Source organism: Ranitomeya variabilis, chromosome 1 (genome assembly GCF_051348905.1).
Source record: "Ranitomeya variabilis isolate aRanVar5 chromosome 1, aRanVar5.hap1, whole genome shotgun sequence".
Classification (NCBI taxonomy): domain Eukaryota; kingdom Metazoa; phylum Chordata; class Amphibia; order Anura; family Dendrobatidae; genus Ranitomeya; species Ranitomeya variabilis.
The window spans coordinates 808,022,865-808,041,858 of NC_135232.1; the positions used below are offsets into that span (position 1 = coordinate 808,022,865).

An 18,994-nucleotide genomic window follows, 5' to 3' on the forward strand; every position below is an offset into this window, starting at 1 on the left:
TGGCCAGAGTCCATCTGTGAACTGGTATGGGTTTACAATAATCGACTTAGTGCAACTGCCATGTACACACCATACAAGCTGTTATTCAGTCGAAATGGTCAAGAAATTACGGAATCAAAACTGCATCCTGAAGATGACTATCCGGGAAACAGTCTGAACACTTGGGTCCGAGGGCACAGGCACCGACTTCAGATAATGAGGCGATTGGTGGAGCAGAAGTTTCAAGAACTAGATAATTTGGGTGGGTCCCCATCAGAAAATGAATCTCTACGAACAGCAGAGCATGTACTTCTACGAGCCAAGCGGCCCAGAAATAAACTGACTACCACTGGGAAGCAGTACCTTACCAAGTTGCAAGGAGAGTCGATCTTGACAGCACAGTCTATGAAGCTCATCCCGAGGGGGAAGGGGGACAATGAGGCCCTGGGCCGAATGTTGCATCGGAACATGCTCCTGGAGCAGGTGTTTCAGGAAGGACAAGTTTAGGTGGAGCATTCATCATCGATAACGCAGTTCCCAGATATAAAAGGCCAGAGAGCCAAGATAGGAGAGGATTTGGCGCCAAAGAAAGAGAGCAGCAGAACGTGTGCTCGGGAGGTAAGCCATGGCTGAGACACTAGGCTGCATCCGAGAGAACAGACTGGCAGGCAGCGGTGTGCCCTCCAGTGAGTTCCAGACTGCACTATCCGAGTCCAAGCCCTGCGCCATCCAAGAGACCAGACTGTGCCAGGCAAGATTCCTGGCCCAGCCCTTATCCATCCAGACTCTACAGGCGTCTCCGTCGCAGTTCCAGCCCCGAAGATCTGGCAGGGACCCTAATCCAGAAGTGAAAGTCTGCAGTAGTTACCAGGAGGCACGAGTAAACTGGCCCGCTACTTCCAACAATGACGTTCCGATATAGGGAACAGTCTGGGCTGGTGCAACAGATGGACTGGAGGCCTGCTAGAGTGCAAGAGGCCTAGAGAGCACTGTTCCTGTTTTATATAATTGTTCTCTTGTGTCCACAAGACTGAGGAGGCCTCCATCCCAGTTTTTTTGAGCCATGCGCACAAGAGCTGTTCTATCCAGCGTGTCCACATTGGACATTTCCTTTCTGAACCCTGCTCATACAGGTATTGTACAGATGACCAGGTTTTTAAATAAATCAGATAGGGATTACATATATTAGTTACTGGACTGCTCTGATACGGGTATACCTTGACGTTTGGTAGAGCGGCTTAGTATATATTTTTTGCAAAAAACGTATCAACCAAATACCCTGTTTTTTACATCTTTTTACAAGCACTTGCTGTTCACTGTGATTTTTTTTGCAACAGAGTGTTTCTGGTTTTACTGTACTTTTTTGTGTTTACATATATATTAAGCACTGATGCCGTGTTACAAAAGTTATAGTGTGTTGATAATAATAGTGGTATTATTGTATCTTGGATGTTGTACCTTGCAAATACCCAGTTACTCACTAATCACCTGTTGTTCAAAAGACCCCCTCCAGTATTCACACTCAGAGAATAATTAGTTAAGCCAGCTACTTTCACCTTGTCCTGTCTGCATGTTGCAACCAGTGACCTGCTTACACATACATATACTGTGTGCTAATATGATGTTAGCATTTATTAATAGATCACAGATTTTCAGTCCAGAAGAACTGCAGTTTAGTATGGAATTGTCTGCTGCAGAAACTTCATGTGCTTTGTGCGAATGTACTCTTAAAGTAAACGGCATCTAAAAGATCAACCAGTTATATACTGGAAACTATTTTTTTCTCACAAACAGAATTCATCATATTATTTAATAACATTTAATTTAGTTAAATTGAATCCTTGACTAGATTTTTTGCTTCCCCATCATAAAGCAGAAAAATGTTAGGGCAGAGACCTTCATTCCAGCGATTTATCAGTTATTGGGCTGTTTGCAGTAGATTTGATAAAACACTGTTTTATCAGCTGCAGATCTATTTGTTCTCTGAATGCCGAGCTCTGTATAACCCCACCCACACCACTGCCAATTTTCTCTGCACACTGTGCATAGGCAGAAAGCTGCCAATCAGTGGTGTGTATACAGAGCTCTGGAATATAGAGGAATAACTGGCAACAGGTTTACTAGCCCTCTAGTCATACTCTCCTGCTGAATAAATCAGTGATTTTATCAAAACTACAGTAAGCAGCCCAGTAAGTGACACATTGCTGGAATCAAGGTCTCTGTCTCTACATTATATTGCTCTCTGGTTAGGTGGCAAAAATTTGGTGACAGATTCCCTCTAATTTTGACAAAATCTTAAACATAAAAGATGACAGCACAACACATATAAAATCAAATAAACGGAATTTATTGTATTAAATGAGTGGACACTTTCAGTCATGTATAAGTTACTTATATTTAAGTTTAAATTAAAAACAACCGCACTGGGCGACAGCCCAGCCATGAGATGAACGGTCTACACCAGCATTTATCACACATGTATGGGCTGTTTTACTCTAAAATAAATTATTAATGCATAATTAGCAACATTTTCAGATAACAATACTGAGTATATAAAGCTTTTTATAATTTTTTTATTTTTTTGTTTTTTAATTTAAAAGAATATACGGCAAACCTGCATTATACCATCACTGATTTCATTACGATAGTATAAAATACTAAGTTGATTGTAGAGATAATTGTTTCATTCGTAAAAATATATTTTTTCCTCTATATTTATTTTACAATTTTGTACAATTATACAAGGAGCAATTGCAAAAATACTAGAAGCTCACCAAGTTGCGATTACCGTTAGCAGTAATCACTTGCCAACCATGTGTATTTTTGACTGTGACCATTTTTACAAAGAGAAAAGTACACATTTTAACATGAATCTTGACAAGCAAATGATGAAGCCTTAATAAGAACGTCCTTAAAAAAAAGTTACGAAACTGGACTTGCGCTATTGTAGGAAGACATTAAACCTTTTCTTTTAAAAGGTACATTTCCTTTTTTTTTTTTTTTTTAAAGTTACTTCATCAAGCTGAACCTGAGTATTGACTCAATTAAATAAAGAAAAAAGTTAATTATGATCATTTTATATTGCTAATACTATCAGGTTAGCTCACACTAGTGTATAAAAAAGATACAGAATCAGTCCCATTCTCATCCAGGAGAGTGGGATGATTTTTTTCTCACTTGTGATCCTTATGCAATCAGTTTTTTTTACTCAGCAGTTATTAATCACGACCATTTACAGTTTCCTGTGCTATAGAATTGTAATGGATCCATAAAAATTAGATGTTATACTGACGGTCCATGTGGCATGCGACATCTTTCTCGCACTGTCCGATTTCGGCGTGAAGTCGCAGCATACTGCAATTTTGTTCACATGCCGAATACAGAATACAGAACTGTTCCTGTATTGAAAGGGTTGTCTTATCTTATGAAAAGTGCTTGTAAGTACAAGCAAGTAGACAGTTTGACTCATTAAAAAAAAAATGGAGGGATTCTTAATTATATAGTTTACTGCTCGTTGCTTAGGTTACCAGCCACCTCATAAGTCTATCTGAGGTGGGCTATATATAAGGCAAGGATTGCGCGTGCAAATCGGCCTGATCACTGGATCCAACCACCGTTAGTCTACCTGCGATCCTCTGATGATGCAAAGTCAAACCTGCCTCTGACGGCAGCACAGGAGAGCGCACATTTTGGGCCAGTGGTTCAACCATGCCACTGATCCGAACTGTCAATCTTCAGGATTGTTACTTGGCAAGCAGGAAGTCGGGAAGAAGAGGAGTGGTGCCCTCCTGAAGGAGGAACATGATACAGCAGTGACCTTTATTGTTAGTATGCTTTTTTTTCGGAAATACATTTTTACAAATTATTAATTCAAGCTGTATTCACACATTCCATTTTGGAGTAAGATACGTAAAATTCATTAAGGGGTACTATACATGTAACAATAAGTTAGGCACATTTTATTATTGGAGTGCGCCTCTGTGCACCCCCCCAGTCAAGGCTTTGCTACGCTCTATCTAAGGCTTTATTCACTTTGACGGATGTAGCCAGGAATGGCGTGAAAGCGTCAAGTCATACATTTTTTTTTAAACTTTGAAACGTAAATGTGTCTTATCTCAAAATGTGTTTCAATGTTGAAATAATACATAAGTAACATATCAAGAGTGTATGAAAGGCAAAGGAGGCTAGGACGAGCAGCTTTGCACACAATAAGGCAGATTTACTCCTTAAAATACACAAAATGACTCCCAAAATAATTTCACCAAAAATGCTAAGGACAACTACATTGTAGGACAAGGTCCACAAAATATATCATCCAGCATAAACCCATGTAATACATTTTATAGCACCTCGTCTAATTCTATGGTCAAATTTATCATCATGAATTTTTTAAGGGCGCAGACAGACGGCCATATGACTCATGTGACGATCGCATTGCACTGCACGGACTGGCCCGCACTGCACCGACTGGCCCGCACTGCACCGACTGGCCCGCACTGCACCGACTGGCCCGCACTGCACCGACTGGCCCGCACTGCACGGACTGGCCCGCACTGCACGGACTGGCCCGCACTGCACGGACTGGCCCGCACTGCACAGACTGGCCCGCACTGCAGGGACTAGCCCACACTGCACGGACTAGCCCAAACTGCACAGATTGTCCAGCACTGCACAGACTGGCCCGCACTGCAGGGACTAGCCCACACTGCACGAACTAGCCCGAACTGCACAGACTGGTCCGCACTGCACAGCCTGGCCCGCGCTGCACGGACTGGCCCGCACTGCACAGACTGGCCCGCACTGCACAAACTGGCCTGCACTGCACGGACTAGCCCGCACTGCACAGACTGGCCCACACTGCACAGACTGGCCCGCACTGCACGGACTGGCCCGCACTGCACAGACTGGCCCGCACTGCACAGACTGGCCCGCACTGCACAGACTGGCCCGCACTGCACGGACTGGCCCGCACTGCAGACTAGCTCGGTACCTCTCCTGACATGAGCATGACAGGGTGATATATTCCTATGCAGTTGTCAAGCTCAGGTCAGGAGAGCCGACAGCCAGTACAAGGTTCACAATGCCATCCTCGCACGAGTTATATGGCAGTCTGTCTCTGCACCCTAGCCTGTTGTACTTCTGGCTGCTTTGCCATTATTTGCAGTAAATGTATCAAAGTGCTGCACAATGTTAAATAAATTCAGCACATCTTTAGATATGAAACTATTACCTAATAAAGATTTTGTACTTTTTACACCCCCCACACTGGAGTGAGCTTGTGACTGTTCAATGCAACTTAATTCCTAAATCTGGCTTAAAGAGGACATTTCACCAAATTTTTCAAGACCTGGTCACGTGATAATAGCTGCAGAGTTGAATAAAACATTTTTTTTTTCATCATCATATATGACGCCCCAAGTGAAAACTATCTGACACCTACTTGGACTTTAAAAAAAAAAAACTCATTAGGTGCCAAAAACTTTGCTAGTATCTCCGCAATGGAGAGGTGAAATTAAAAAAAATATTTCACTCTGCAGCCATGCTTACACTGTGTGCCCAGTTCAATATGAAAAATTTGGTAAAAAGTGCTATAACATTATTTGTATAGCTAGCCGTATATAGATTAAACTGATTTTTTTAAGTAGTAAAGGTAGGATAATATAGCAAAAAGTTGCACGTTTTAGGCTAAACTGCCATGCAACAAAATCGGAGACATTTTGTTGCCAAAGAACTGAAGCAAAGGCCTTTTTCAATTCTCATCTAAGTTGTTTAATTTTTATATGGTTTTAGATCTATCCCAATATTTTCCATAAGCACGTCAATTATCCCAGCCCAGCACCTGGCGATAAATACGTTCTTACCACATAGTGGTAGATAGAACGGATGAGTAGAGCGCACTGGACAACTAAGCAAGTAGGCTAAAGCTAATAAAGGTGTTGTACAAAATTAGAAATAGTGTTCAGCTTTTACAGGAGATAGTTTTCATAAATAAAATATCGTGCACAGTTACAAAAGGCAATTTTGGGTGTCACCTTAATATCATAAGCATCGTAAAATCTTCAGTTATTATAGAGCAGTGATCCATGTGCACAATGTCATGATTATAATGTCGGGGTCAGAAAGCAAATTGCTTATTAATTCTGTATAAACTAATTACAAAATTAGAATCTGTAGCCATCTACAAAAGGGTCCAAGTACGCACTCACAGGATGAGGCTCATGCACACAGCCCTTTAATATACACTTTTGGCATGGATTGGTTGTAAGGCACTCATAGGAATCCATGGACCCAAAGAATACCTCCAATTTCAAATAGAGAAAAAAAGGTTTTTTTATAAGAATCAATAAGAAAAAATATTGTAGTATGTTCTATTATAAGAAGTATTACACAAGTACTTATTCTTAGAAGCATCACATCTAGCGAGGGGAGAATCAGTCTGTGACCGCAGGATGGGAGACTTACGAATGTCTTCTAACCTCCTGGCCATGCCGGCTCAACCAGGTGGCACAATGTCTTAATTGCATCACGATGCACACGTGACGTCGCGCCAGCTCGGCTAATCATATGAAGAGCAGAGAATGCTGGGAGGTAGGGAGATTTGCTGGTTCCCAGTCCAGAGGTCACAGACCTGGCGAAATCCAGCAAATCGTGAGTACCACAAGCCTTACTGCACCAATATTAATCATTTTGACCCACATTCTCTTCTTAGCTTCTTGTCCAAAGAGAACGTGAAGCTTGCGGGCTACCATCACATCACAGAATGTTCATGGGCCATGAAAAAGTTTTTGATATTTTTGTGTGAATTACAGTAAATCTTGCCATTGATCAGTATAAACATGGATGAAAATCCAGCACATGGTACTCTTGGGAAATCAGTCATTGAATTTATGTATTGGTGCAGAACGGAAAAGGGTGTCCTACATCCAGAAATGTATTAATACAGCCAAGAAATGAGCAGAAGCCAAAACACACTGGATAGAGGTGTACACCTAAAAGATATAGGTTGTGTCCAATACTTTAAATGGAACTTGTCATCTTAAAAAATGAAATTTACCAGCAGATATAGGGTTACTCTCCATGCAAATAGTGTTACAATGCTGCCCAGCCACCTTACTGAAAGCACAGTTATTAGGAGAAAATAAAGGTATTTTTCCAGGAGCCGGCAGCTTTCAGTCATTAGGGCGGGTGCAGGGAGCGATTATTGTCAATCACAGCACCCCTCACTATACTGGTATGCACAAAGACCCTTCAGTCACCACTCACTATACTGTGATTGGCAGCTGTAGTCATACCCTGGCACCTTGATTGACAGGTCGCTATGCATAGATGCACTGCAGAGCCAGCTGTCAATCAAAGTGCTTACAGTCGCAGCTCACAATATAGTGAGCGGTGTTGTGAGCCATGACAGTAGTTGCTCCCTGCCCCACCCTTATGACTGAAAGCTGGCTGACCTCTGGAGGAAATGACTTCATTTTCTCCCAATAGCCGCACTTTCAGCCAGGTGGTCGGGTAGCATTAGAACACTATTTACCTGGAGATCAAGCCTATAACTGCAGGTAAAATAGCATTTCCCACAGTAATTGCTACTCTTTAATGCAACACTCCTCTAGCTAATAAGGCAAATTAGTTGGCATTGGTACACATGAGACTTCTGCACTGTGGTATCTTGAGTCATGTCTAGTCTTACCCCTCCTTGGTTTTCGCACTGAATTTGTTTTCGAACTGGGATTTTTTATTCTTGCTACTATATATTTGGAAATTATATAAATAATTTTATGCAAAATTGTATACTTCTCATTATATACATACAGTAGATTGCATTATTGTGATTTATGCTGTCCCTTCTTTGCTGCAGTACATTAGATTTTTTTTTTCGGATTATTTTTTTTCTATGTTGTTGGCTATAATTCTGCGTAAGAAACAATTCCTTAGTTACCGGTACTTTAGTTTATTCTTTACCCGGTATGTCTAACTAGTGCATTAGGACCATTATTATTTTCAGTGGACTCTTGGTATACAGTCTGTTTATTTATACAGGTTTCTTGTTAGTCGCCTGTGGTTTACTGCATTGAATAAAGTTTGACATTGTTCCTGTGTGCACCTACTTAAGGAGTCCTTTGACTTCCTATAACATTCGCAGACCTTCTTGATGTAAATGCGCCCATTCATTCTCTTATTTAATACCGTAATTGTAATAGTCTTTTGCGAAACTTTTATATATTAGTAAAACGACATGAAAAGCTGCCTAATCCTTATTGTGTTACAAGATGCTTATTATCCATGACAGACTAGTATTTCTTGTTTTACATTTCATAATACTAAAGTACATGTGTCGTCACGTAGGTCTCAATATCTTTAATAAAACAAAAAAAAAGACAGAAATAATGAAGGACATTTTGGATGGGTAATGCATTACTCCACCAAGTTATTATCTAGATTGCATGTAGCAAAACGAATCTTTATTAAACAAAAACAGAAAATTCAGTCATTACTTAAAGGCAAACTGTCAGCATGTTTTTGCTATGTACGGTAATCTGAAAGCAGTATGATGTAGGTGCTGAAGCCTGATTCCAGTGATGGCTGTGTTTTATCACTACCAGACTAGGGTCTCATGCCTCCTGGTCAAGTACTCTCTGAAACCGCACCTCTACCACTGATTAGAAGCTTTCTGCCAACATACAATGTACCCAGAATCAGTGCTGTGGGCGGGTTATCCAGGGCTCAGTATTCTGAGCACTGCTAGATCTGCAGCAGAGAAGCAGCAAGGAGCCCAGTAAGTGATACATCCCTGGAATCAGAGTCTCAGACCCTGTATCATGTTGCTCTCATATAACAAACAGATTCCCTTTGAGAAGTCCAGTTACTTAACTCTGAGTCGGGAAGAGATGGCATTTACATTTCCCATAGTGCTAAGCTTTGACCGTTCCTATCTGAGCATCAGTCAGGAATTCTCAGTTCTGCACACAAGAACCCTTGAGAAATGTGGACCAGTGGGATTTATAATAACAGCCTCCTAATTAGAGGATTCACTTCTCCCTGGGGTTTACGTATTGTCAGAGAATAATGGATAAATTCTGTGCCATGTCACAGTATAATGGTTATCGTTTTATCGGTCCATAAAGCTGCTTTCAGGTTTGAACTGGTCTAGCCACCCCCAGAACCCAACTCTTCATCCACAAAAACAATCCGCTATATAAAGAATACGTTGTGCACCCCACATGTGCAAAAATATAACTTAAGAAGCACATGAATTATAAAATACAGTAATTTGTGCTTCTGTCGCGTAACAATTCGTCACTCACATTTTCAATGCAAAAAATATGCCAAATGTGCATTTACAGCACGACGGGATTCTGGCATTGCTTGGCACCGGGTGTTCAGGTATATTCTTGTATTCAGCATTTTGAGATACACGATTCCGCTTCATATGGCTTCCAATATTTGGCTTCAGATGATGCAGCAATATGGTAATGTTTAAAAAAAAGAATATCTCTGAAATCTAGATTTAGAAAAACTGTACATTCAATCGCTTTGGGAAACAAAAAGCTTCCTTTTAATAGAAGATGTCAGATTTCTGTCTTTCTTACAGTACATATGAACGTCAAACAATTTCTTGATTTGCATCTTGCATTTTGTAAATTCATAAATATTCTCAAAGTTATCTATGTAAACGCTTTTCCAGGGTCAGCCCTGTCACCCATCCTCTTTCTGTATCCTAAAGGACCATTGAAATGCAGCACGTCCATCTACTGCCATGATTCAGCAGTCACGGACTCATTGACCTTTTCCATGTTCTTCAGCAGCTTTGATAAGACCCTAGTAACAAACACAGTGCGTCTTGTCTCAGGATTTCTTCACAATGAACTTTTGCTTCTGCTTACGAAGGTGTGCCTCAATTTCATGTCTGAAGACCAGCATGCCGAGCTGTCCATGAGAAGCCTCGTTCATGGCCTTTGACTGCATGCACATCTTGTATTGCTCTGGTGTCAGCTCATCCATACAGCGCTTTTCATGCCATAGGTGGAAGAGACCTCTAACGGGTGTTCGGATCACAATAAGGTTGCTGTGAAGGTATTTCCGGTATAGGTGAACATCTTCTCCACCCCAACCCTTGATATCGAGATCAAAACCGCCTGAGGCAAAAAAATAAAGTTAGTATAATGTTCAATAGACTAATCTGAGACCGTTCTCATGATAAATTATATAAATCAATGTCTACGTCTACTTTTATATTATCAATAGTGATGAGCGAGTGTGCTCATTACTCGAGATTTCCGAGCATGCTCGGTGTGTAGGGATTCCCTAACAGGCAATCGCTGCATGTGTTCAGGCTGTCTAACAGCCGCAAATCATGCAGCTGCAGTGACACAAACATAATCTACGAGCATGCCCAAGATAGTTGGCGAACACCCAAGCATGCTCGGAAAACTCGAGTAACAAGCACACTCGGTCATCACTAGTAGACCAGCCAAAAGTGAATGGTTTTGTTCAAGTTGGTGAGCTTCCTAAATGGGACTTTCTTATGCCTCCAAAAAAAAAAGGTACCTAGTAATGTAGGTATTTAAGAGCCCCTACGGATCGTTATTCCAGAAATGTAAGCACTCGATGTCCCTCAACGAGACACTTAGAAGATATATATATACAGTACAGACCAAAAGTTTGGACACACCTTCTCATTTAAAGATTTTTCTGTATTTTCATGACTATGAAAATTGTAAATTCACACTGAAGGCATCAAAACTATGAGTTAACACATGTGGAATTATATACTTAACAAAAAAGTGTGAACCAACTGAAAATATGTCTTATATTCTAGGTTCTGCAAAGTAGCCACCTTTTGCTTTGATGACTACTTTGCACACTCTTGGCATCCTCTTGATGAGCTTCAAGAGGTAGTCACCGGGAATGGTTTTCACTTCACAGGTGTGCCCTGTCAGGTTTAATAAGTGGGATTTCTTGCCTTATAAATGGGGTTGGGACCATCAGTTGTGTTGTGCAGAAGTCTGGTGGCTACACAGCTGATAGTCCTACTGAACAGACTGTTAGAATTTGTATTATGGCAAGAAAAAAGCAGCTAAGTAAAGAAAAACAAGTGGCCATCATTACTTTAAGAAATGAAGGTCAGTCAGTCCGAAAAATTGGGAAAACTTTGAAAGTGTCCCCAAGTGCAGTGGCAAAAACCATCAAGCGCTACAAAGAAACTGGCTCACATGAGGACCGCCCCAGGAAAGGAATACCAAGAGTCACCTCTGCTTCTGAGGATAAGTTTATCCGAGTCACCAGCCTCAGAATTCGCAGGTTAACAGCAGCTCAGATTAGAGACCAGGTCAATGCCACATAGAGCTCTAGCAGCAGACACATCTCTACAACAACTGTTAAGAGGAGACTTAGTGCAGCAGGCCTTCATGGTAAAATAGCTGCTAGGAAACCACTGCTAAGGACAGGCAACAAGCAGAAGAGACTTGTTTGGGCTAAAGAACACAAGGAATGGACATTAGACCAGTGGAAATCTGTGCTTTATTCTGATCAGTCCAAATTTGAGATCTTTGGTTCCAACCACCATGTCTTTGTGCGACGCAGAAAAGATGAACGGATGGACTCTACATGCCTGCTTCCCACTGTGAAGCATGGAGGAGGAGGTGTGATGGTGTGGGGGTGCTTTGCTGGTGACACTGTTGGGGACTTATTCAAAATTTAAGGCATACTGAACCAGCATGGCTACCACAGCATCTTGCAGCGGCATGCCATTCCATCTGTTTTGTGTTTAGTTGGACCATCATATATTTTTCAACAGGACAATGACCTATTTGACCAAGAAGGAGAGTGATGGGGTGCTACGCCAGATGACCTGGCCTCCACAGTCACCAGACCTGAGCCCAATCGAGAAGGTTTGGGGTGAGCTGGACCGCAGAGTGAAGGCAAAAGGGCCAACAAGTGCTAAGCATCTCTGGGAACTCCTCAAGATTGTTGGAAGACCAGTTCCGGTGACTACCTCTGGAAGCTCATCAAGAGAATGCCAAGAGTGTGCAAAGCAGTCATCAAAGCAAAAGGTGGCTACTTTGAAGAACCTAGAATATAAGATATATTTTCAGTTATTTCACACTTCTCTTGTTAAGTATATCATTCCACATGTGTTAATTCATAGTTTTGATGCCTTCAGTGTGAATGTACAATTTTCATAGTCATGAAAATACAGAAAAATCTTTAAATGAGAAGGTGTGTCCAAACCTTTGGTCTGTACTGTACATCTGTGTGCCAGGAAATAAAACCAAAGGCATACGGAGGTCCAGTTTAGGCTGATAGACAATGAATGACACAATTTTAGTCTGTACAGCACAAATGTGAAATATGGCAATACACACAAGACCAAAGAATATACATGTATGAGTTTGTCAGAAATTACTCAATTACGGTAATGCATGTTATTATTTGACATATATTTGATAGAATATGACTTTAAAGGGGTTAACCAGGATGTTCATTATTTTTGTGTATGGGGCTAGAAAAGAATAGGCAGATTGTCCCCGTGCTGCCTGTTTTGCACCGGGACAATCTCTGCCAGATCAGCCAGCGATTCCTCTGCTTAATTTCACTTCTTGTCAGCAGAGCAGCAGTTATGTAGTGGGGAGGCGGCTGTCAATCAGAATGACATCTACCGGGCAGAGCAGCAGAAAAGCTGCTCTTTCAAAGTGACATCAACGTAAAGCCTAAAAATTGTCAACAGGAATAATCCAGGACCGTTCTGAACCAGCTGAGATCGGTGTCGGCAGAACAGGCAGGTAGATGGCAACAACCTACCTGCTAGTTTTTAGCTCAGTGAGTAAAAATAATAAAAGTCCTCAATAACTCCTTTAAATTGAATCCATTAATGAGTTGTATTGGGCCATTTGTGACAGTCATAAAGGAGATTCAATTATACACAATATTTACAGTACTGTATATCCAAAACATAGATTATGAGCATAGTTTCTAGGATTAAAGGTATTGTTCAGTACAAACAAGTCATCCCCTATCTGCAGGATAAGTGATATTCTTTTGATAATAGGGGTCTAACCTTTAGGACCCGCACCGATCAGCAAATCAGGGAACTTTTATCCCCATTAAAATGGAGTGGCAGTGTGCATTCATACTCTATAGGGCTGCTGAGCACTGCGCTCTGCTTTTTTCCCGCAGTCCCATAGAAAATTATGTCCAACCTGCTGCTCCATTTTGTAATCGGGATGAAAATACCCCATCGGAGATAAAAAGTTTCCTGTTTTGCCTGCTCGGTGTATGACCCAGGATTTGGACACCCACCATTCGGCAAGTTATCACCTATCCTGAGACAACCCCTTATACTACACCATAGTTTTATAGAAACTAGATTCAATGAAAAAGAATATTGATAATATTTCAAGTTCCTAAGCATCCGTCCAGTTTTATTCTGTACATAGCCTCCTAAGCAAGTGAGCACAGAGCATACTCTCCACAGACTAGTAGTAACCTGCCATGGATTACAGGAAGAAGTTGAAAGAATAAGAATAATTACTACTGTGGATAGTCATAAGTCATACATTACAATGCGAACAGGTTCAGCCAAGAACAATTAGCAAATATTATCATACCCATTACAGCTAACAAACTGCTTCTCATCTGCTTTTAAGACTATATTGTATATATATATATATATATAAAACTAACCAGTAGATGGCAGTAATGAGTGGCATATAAAACTTACCTATGTTAATAAAGTCTGAGCGGAACTGACAAGTCATCCCAAAACCAAAGTCTCTCCAAAATCCAGTATCTTTCTTAATAACCTAAAATGAAATATAGATTACTTTTTATAAGTTCTACTTTGCATATAAATGTTAAAAGTAGGTGTGCAGATAGATAGATCGATAGATCGATAGATATTTCTTAATTTTGTGTTTATATAGAAAAAAATTAAAGACGCCCAGGATGGTCTTGGTACACAAATGGTTAAAATGGTTTATCGGTGCTGAAATATAGCTTGCCAGGACACGCCTGGGAATTGCTGGCAATGTCAACCGGGTGGTACTGGCTGCTAATCCAATTACATCAGAGCCGCCTGAAGAATGAACGCAACATTCTCCTGCAGTAAAAATAATCTAATAATTCAGAAATCATCAGTCAGGTCACAAAATGTAATTAAAAGCCAAGATGTAATGTGCATCATAATTCCGATAACTGAAATGATGAAGTGCTGCTAAATTTAACAGTCATACTGACTGCAAACTGTACCCATATTTATTCAGGGTTCTGCATCAAGGGTGCTTTATTTTTACATTTTGGATACATGCAGCCATTAAAAGAAGGGAAACAAAGAATTTTCAAAAGTCTAACCATCTAAAAGTAGCATTGGAGGTTTAAACTAAAAGATCAAAGTGCACCTATTAATCCGGGTGCCCACAATCCAGAACTGGCAGCGCTTTGGACGCAGTGGATGTTCGCTGTGTAATGTTCGCTGTGTCCAAAATGCTGCAGTCTACTGAACGCAGATTAATCCGCATGTGGTCGCTGAACCGTGTGGATACACCGCGTCCAATACATTCTATTGGTAACATTTCTCTTGTGTAGACTCGCGTTTCCACAAGAGAAATTGACCTGGTGCTGTCTGGAGAGATGCGCCACATGTCCGTCTCCGCGGGTAAGCTGCAGGCGTCTGGATGCATAGTGGGCATGGGATTTCTTGAAGTCCCATCCACTATGCTGTAACAGCTAGAGGCTGCGAGTTTGACATTGCATAAATACTCAGCTTTCAACCCACAATAACTCCGGATGGTGGGCACATACCCATCCAATGCTAATTACTACTGACCCACAAGTAAATGCAGTTCATTGTTTTCCATGTAACTTATTTTTCATTTACAAATGTCTTGGCGAGAAGATGGTGCGGTGACGTCACCGCTGTGATCTGCTCTCACTTTCCGGCCGGCAGTCAGTCAGAGCGGGAAGCGGACGGCAAGGGACCTGAAGGACATCAGATGGTGAGTATGTACTGTTTGTTTTTTTTTACTTTTACGCTGGTAACCACGGTAAACATCGGGTTACTAAGCGCGGCCCTGTGCTTAGTAACCCGATGTTTACCCTGGTTACCAGCGAACGCATTGCTGGATCGCTGTCACACACAACGATCCAGCGATAACAGCGGGAGATCCAGCGACGAAAGAAAGTTCCAAACGATCTGCTACGACGTACGATTCTCAGCAGGGTCCCTGATCGCTGCTGCGTGTCAGACACTGCGATATCGTAACGATATCGCTAGAACGTCACGAATCGTACCGTCGTAGCGATGAAAATGCCACTGTGTGACGGTACCCTTATACAGGATGATCATCTCACCAACTAACCTGTGTTTTCCTCACTCGTCAGGTGATTGGCAGCCTGTTTATACAGTGTAAATGGATTTTAAATTATAGATCTTAAAGTTCCATAAACTGCTCTGCCCTGCCTCAGCAGATTGTCTCAGTTAGGCCATGTTCACACGTTCAGTATTCGGTCAGTATTTTGCCTCGGAATTTATAAGCCAAAACCAGGAGTGGGTGATAATACAGAAGTGGTGACGTGTTTCTATTATACTTTTCCTCTGACTGCTCCTCTCCTGGTTTTGGCTTATAAATACTGAGGTAAAATACTGACCACACACTGACCATATGAACGTGGCCTTACAAGTAATATATACTACTTCTTTTTTTTTCGGTTGAAAGTCAAGGAACACCACTCCACTGATTTTCTAATTCTTTGTTTCATAAGTATAAAAATGGTCAACTTTCTAAATAGTCTTCATTTGAAAATTAGAAGAGTGGAAAATAAAAAAATTGCAGTCATGGAAGACCAAGATTTAAAAAAAAAAAAGTAAATAACTCTTACCTCTTTTGCCCCAATATAGAAAAAAAAAAAACTTGGAACCCCAAAATAGATGTGAATAGCATTTTTTCTTAAGTTCGCCAAGTTCAGTGATTTCTTAAAAATGGCACAAATTTGATTCATATTGAATAAGCCATGATGCATAATTGATTGAAGTAAATGAATACACTACGGCTTTTTAAGGTGTTGCAGTAAGACTAGTTCGAATAAAAAGGGAAATCTGTATCACATTTAATATACACGTGCTTCTAAGATACATTTCAGCCCTGTGAGTAGAGCCTCAATCTATATTTAGTGCCAAAGATTAAATCATATTTTGTCCTTTGAGATCAGGAAAGAAGGTTTCAGGGTCCGGTAGCAATAACTGTAGATTCTTTGTAAGCAAACCACAAAACGTCCATGAATACCGTATGTATCTACTGAAATGCCATATTTTCCTGCTAATCATAACCTCCACTGAGATTAGGGGACTATTGATATGGATTTATTAAGTGTGTTGTTGCTAAGAAACAGGTCATATTTGTCCAATAGTGAATTTCCTTGGAGAAGAGCCACCACATGGATATAAAAATACCAACTCATGCATATTCATGAACTGTTCTGATGGTCTAGGTGGAAAGCATTCTTGAAACATTCCAAAGTATATGTGGTTAACGAATGCATGAAGAACGGATCAGAGAACGTGGACACAAGTATCAGGCTGATATTACTAAAGGCTATGACGCTATTACATCGAAATAGGATACATGTAATGTTTTTCAGGTCACTTACATGTATATATATTATTGCAGTTCAGCTACTATAATTCCCCTTTTGAAACACGAGTAGAGTTCAACTGATGACTTCCATTTTTGCCCTAACCTCCGCATTCGCTCTAATAGCTACATTTATCACCCTCTGTGAAAGTAAATTTACTGTGCAATTACTGTAATTGTTATTAGTGCCATGATAAAAAGCTAACAGAGAAGCCAGAGAACAATAAGAACACTCATACATCCATCAAAAGCAAGGTCAGGAACAGACTTGATAGCAAACGGGGTGATGGAAGGATTTTGGTACTAATTGTATTCGTTTGCGGTTTTTATTCTGATATCTAGACTCTTTGTTAAACTCTGGGTTTCATAGTAAATAAAGTAATACTTTGTACACAATGACTCCAATTAACTAAAACCCAACAAACACACACACTCTTAAGGTACCTTCACACTAAACGATATCGCTAGCGATCCGTGACGTTGCAGCATCCTGGCTAGCGATATCGTTTAGTTTGACACGCAGCAGCGATCAGGATCCTGCTGTGATATCGCTGGTCGTTGAACAAAGTTCAGAACTTTATTTGGTCGTCAGATCGGCGTGTATCGTCGTGTTTGACACCAAAAGCAACGATACCAGCGATGTTTTACACTGGTAACCAGGGTAAACATCGGGTTACTAAGCGCAGGGCCGCGCTAAGTAACCCGATGTTTACCCTGGTTACCAGTGTAAAATGTAAAAAAAACAAACAGTACATACTCACCTTCGCGTCCCCCGGCGTCCGCTTCCCACACTGACTGAGCGCTGTAAAGTGAAAGTGAAAGTACAGCACAGCGGTGACGTCACCGCTCTGCTGTTAGGGCCGGCGCTCAGTCAGTGCAGGAAGCGGACGCCGGGGGACGCGAATGTAAGTATGTACTGTTTGTTTTTTTTACATTTTACGCTGGTAACCAGGGTAAACATCGGGTTACTAAGCGCGGCCCTGCGCTTAGCAACCCGATGTTTACCCTGGTTACCCGGGGGCCTCGGCATCGTTGGTCGCTGGAGAGCAGTCTGTGTGACAGCTCTCCAGCGATCAAACAGCGACGCTGCAGCGATCGGCATCGTTGTCGCTATCGCTGCAGCGTCGCTTAATGTGAAGGTACCTTTACCGATATAAAGTATATAACAACTAGCACAAGCCTATAAGGTAAGAATTGTACCTAACATCTGTCTTGTTCGTCTGCAATCTGACCTACTAACCTGATGTAACTCCTATTTAGGCGTCCTTTATTTTCATGTATACAAATTAAATCAAGGCTGGTATTTTTTACAGTGACAGTCTACAATCAGTGGTTTGGGGACATATGTCATCTGCTGGTGTAGGTCCACTATGTTTTATCAAGACCAAAGTCAGCGTAGCTGTCTACCAGGAAATTTTAGAGCACTTCATGCTTCCCTCAGCCGACAAGCTTCTTGGAGATGGAAATGTAATTCTCCAGCAGGACTTGGCACTTGTGTCCACTGCCAAAAGTACCAACACCTGGTTTAAATACGACAGTATCACTGTGCTTGATTGGACAGCAAACTTGTCTAACCTTAACCCCATAGATAATCTATGGGGTATGGGGTATTGTCAAGAAGAAGATGAGAGACACCAGACCTAACAATGCAGATTAGAAAGCTGCTATCAAAGCAACCCGGGTCTTCCATAACACCTCAGCAGTGCCACAGGCTGATCACCTCCATGCCACGCCACATTGATGCAGTAATTGATACCAAAGGAGCCCTGACCAAGTATTGAGTACATTTACTGTACATACATTTCAGTAGGCCAACATTTCGGATTTTAAAATAATTTTTTCAAGCTGGTGTTATAAAGTATTCCAATTTACTGAGATAATGACTTATGGGTTTTCATTGGCTGTAAGCCAGAATCATCAACATTAACAGAAATAAACACTTGAAAGATCACTCTGTTTTTAATGACTCTATATAATATGAGTTTTACTTTTTGTATTGAAGAACTGAAATAAATTAACTTTTTGATGATATTCTAATTTTGTGAGATGCACTTGTACATATGTTACTGTCTGTGAAGAGTGCCACTGTGTTGCTATTTAATTTTGATGGGGAACACGTATGAAAACTATCACTAATAGTTTTAGTCCTACTATTGCAATCTGGCCAAATCTGGACTGAAGATGTGCAGCTAATCTACAACATGTGTACACTATTTTACACTCCTACAATAAGTTATAGTAGGGCTGTCTTTTCTATCTTGCCAAATTATTCATACAAAATTCTACATATCTGAGGAGCAAACATTTCCTTTCTTTATGCTGAAGTTTTCAGATTTGTCCGAATATTTCCTCCAGTTTGAATACTATTCTAGTTCAGTCATGGTCTAAGA

At 40.9% G+C, this 18,994-nt stretch overlaps 1 protein-coding gene across 4 annotated transcripts in view; it reads right to left on the reverse strand.

Annotated features, from left to right (window-relative positions):
• Nucleotides 1-8,404: 8,404 nt before the first annotated feature.
• Nucleotides 8,405-18,994, reverse strand: part of CSGALNACT1 (chondroitin sulfate N-acetylgalactosaminyltransferase 1) — a 405,248-nt gene continuing 394,658 nt past the window's right edge. For all 4 annotated transcript variants that reach the window (XM_077274367.1, XM_077274359.1, XM_077274374.1 and 1 more), the window contains 2 exons: nucleotides 13,697-13,778; nucleotides 8,405-10,112 (listed from right to left, as the gene is read on the reverse strand). In XM_077274367.1, the coding sequence (XP_077130482.1) occupies nucleotides 9,823-10,112; nucleotides 13,697-13,778 (372 nt within the window). In that variant the 3' untranslated portion in view covers nucleotides 8,405-9,822. The remainder of the gene's footprint in view (nucleotides 10,113-13,696; nucleotides 13,779-18,994) is intronic.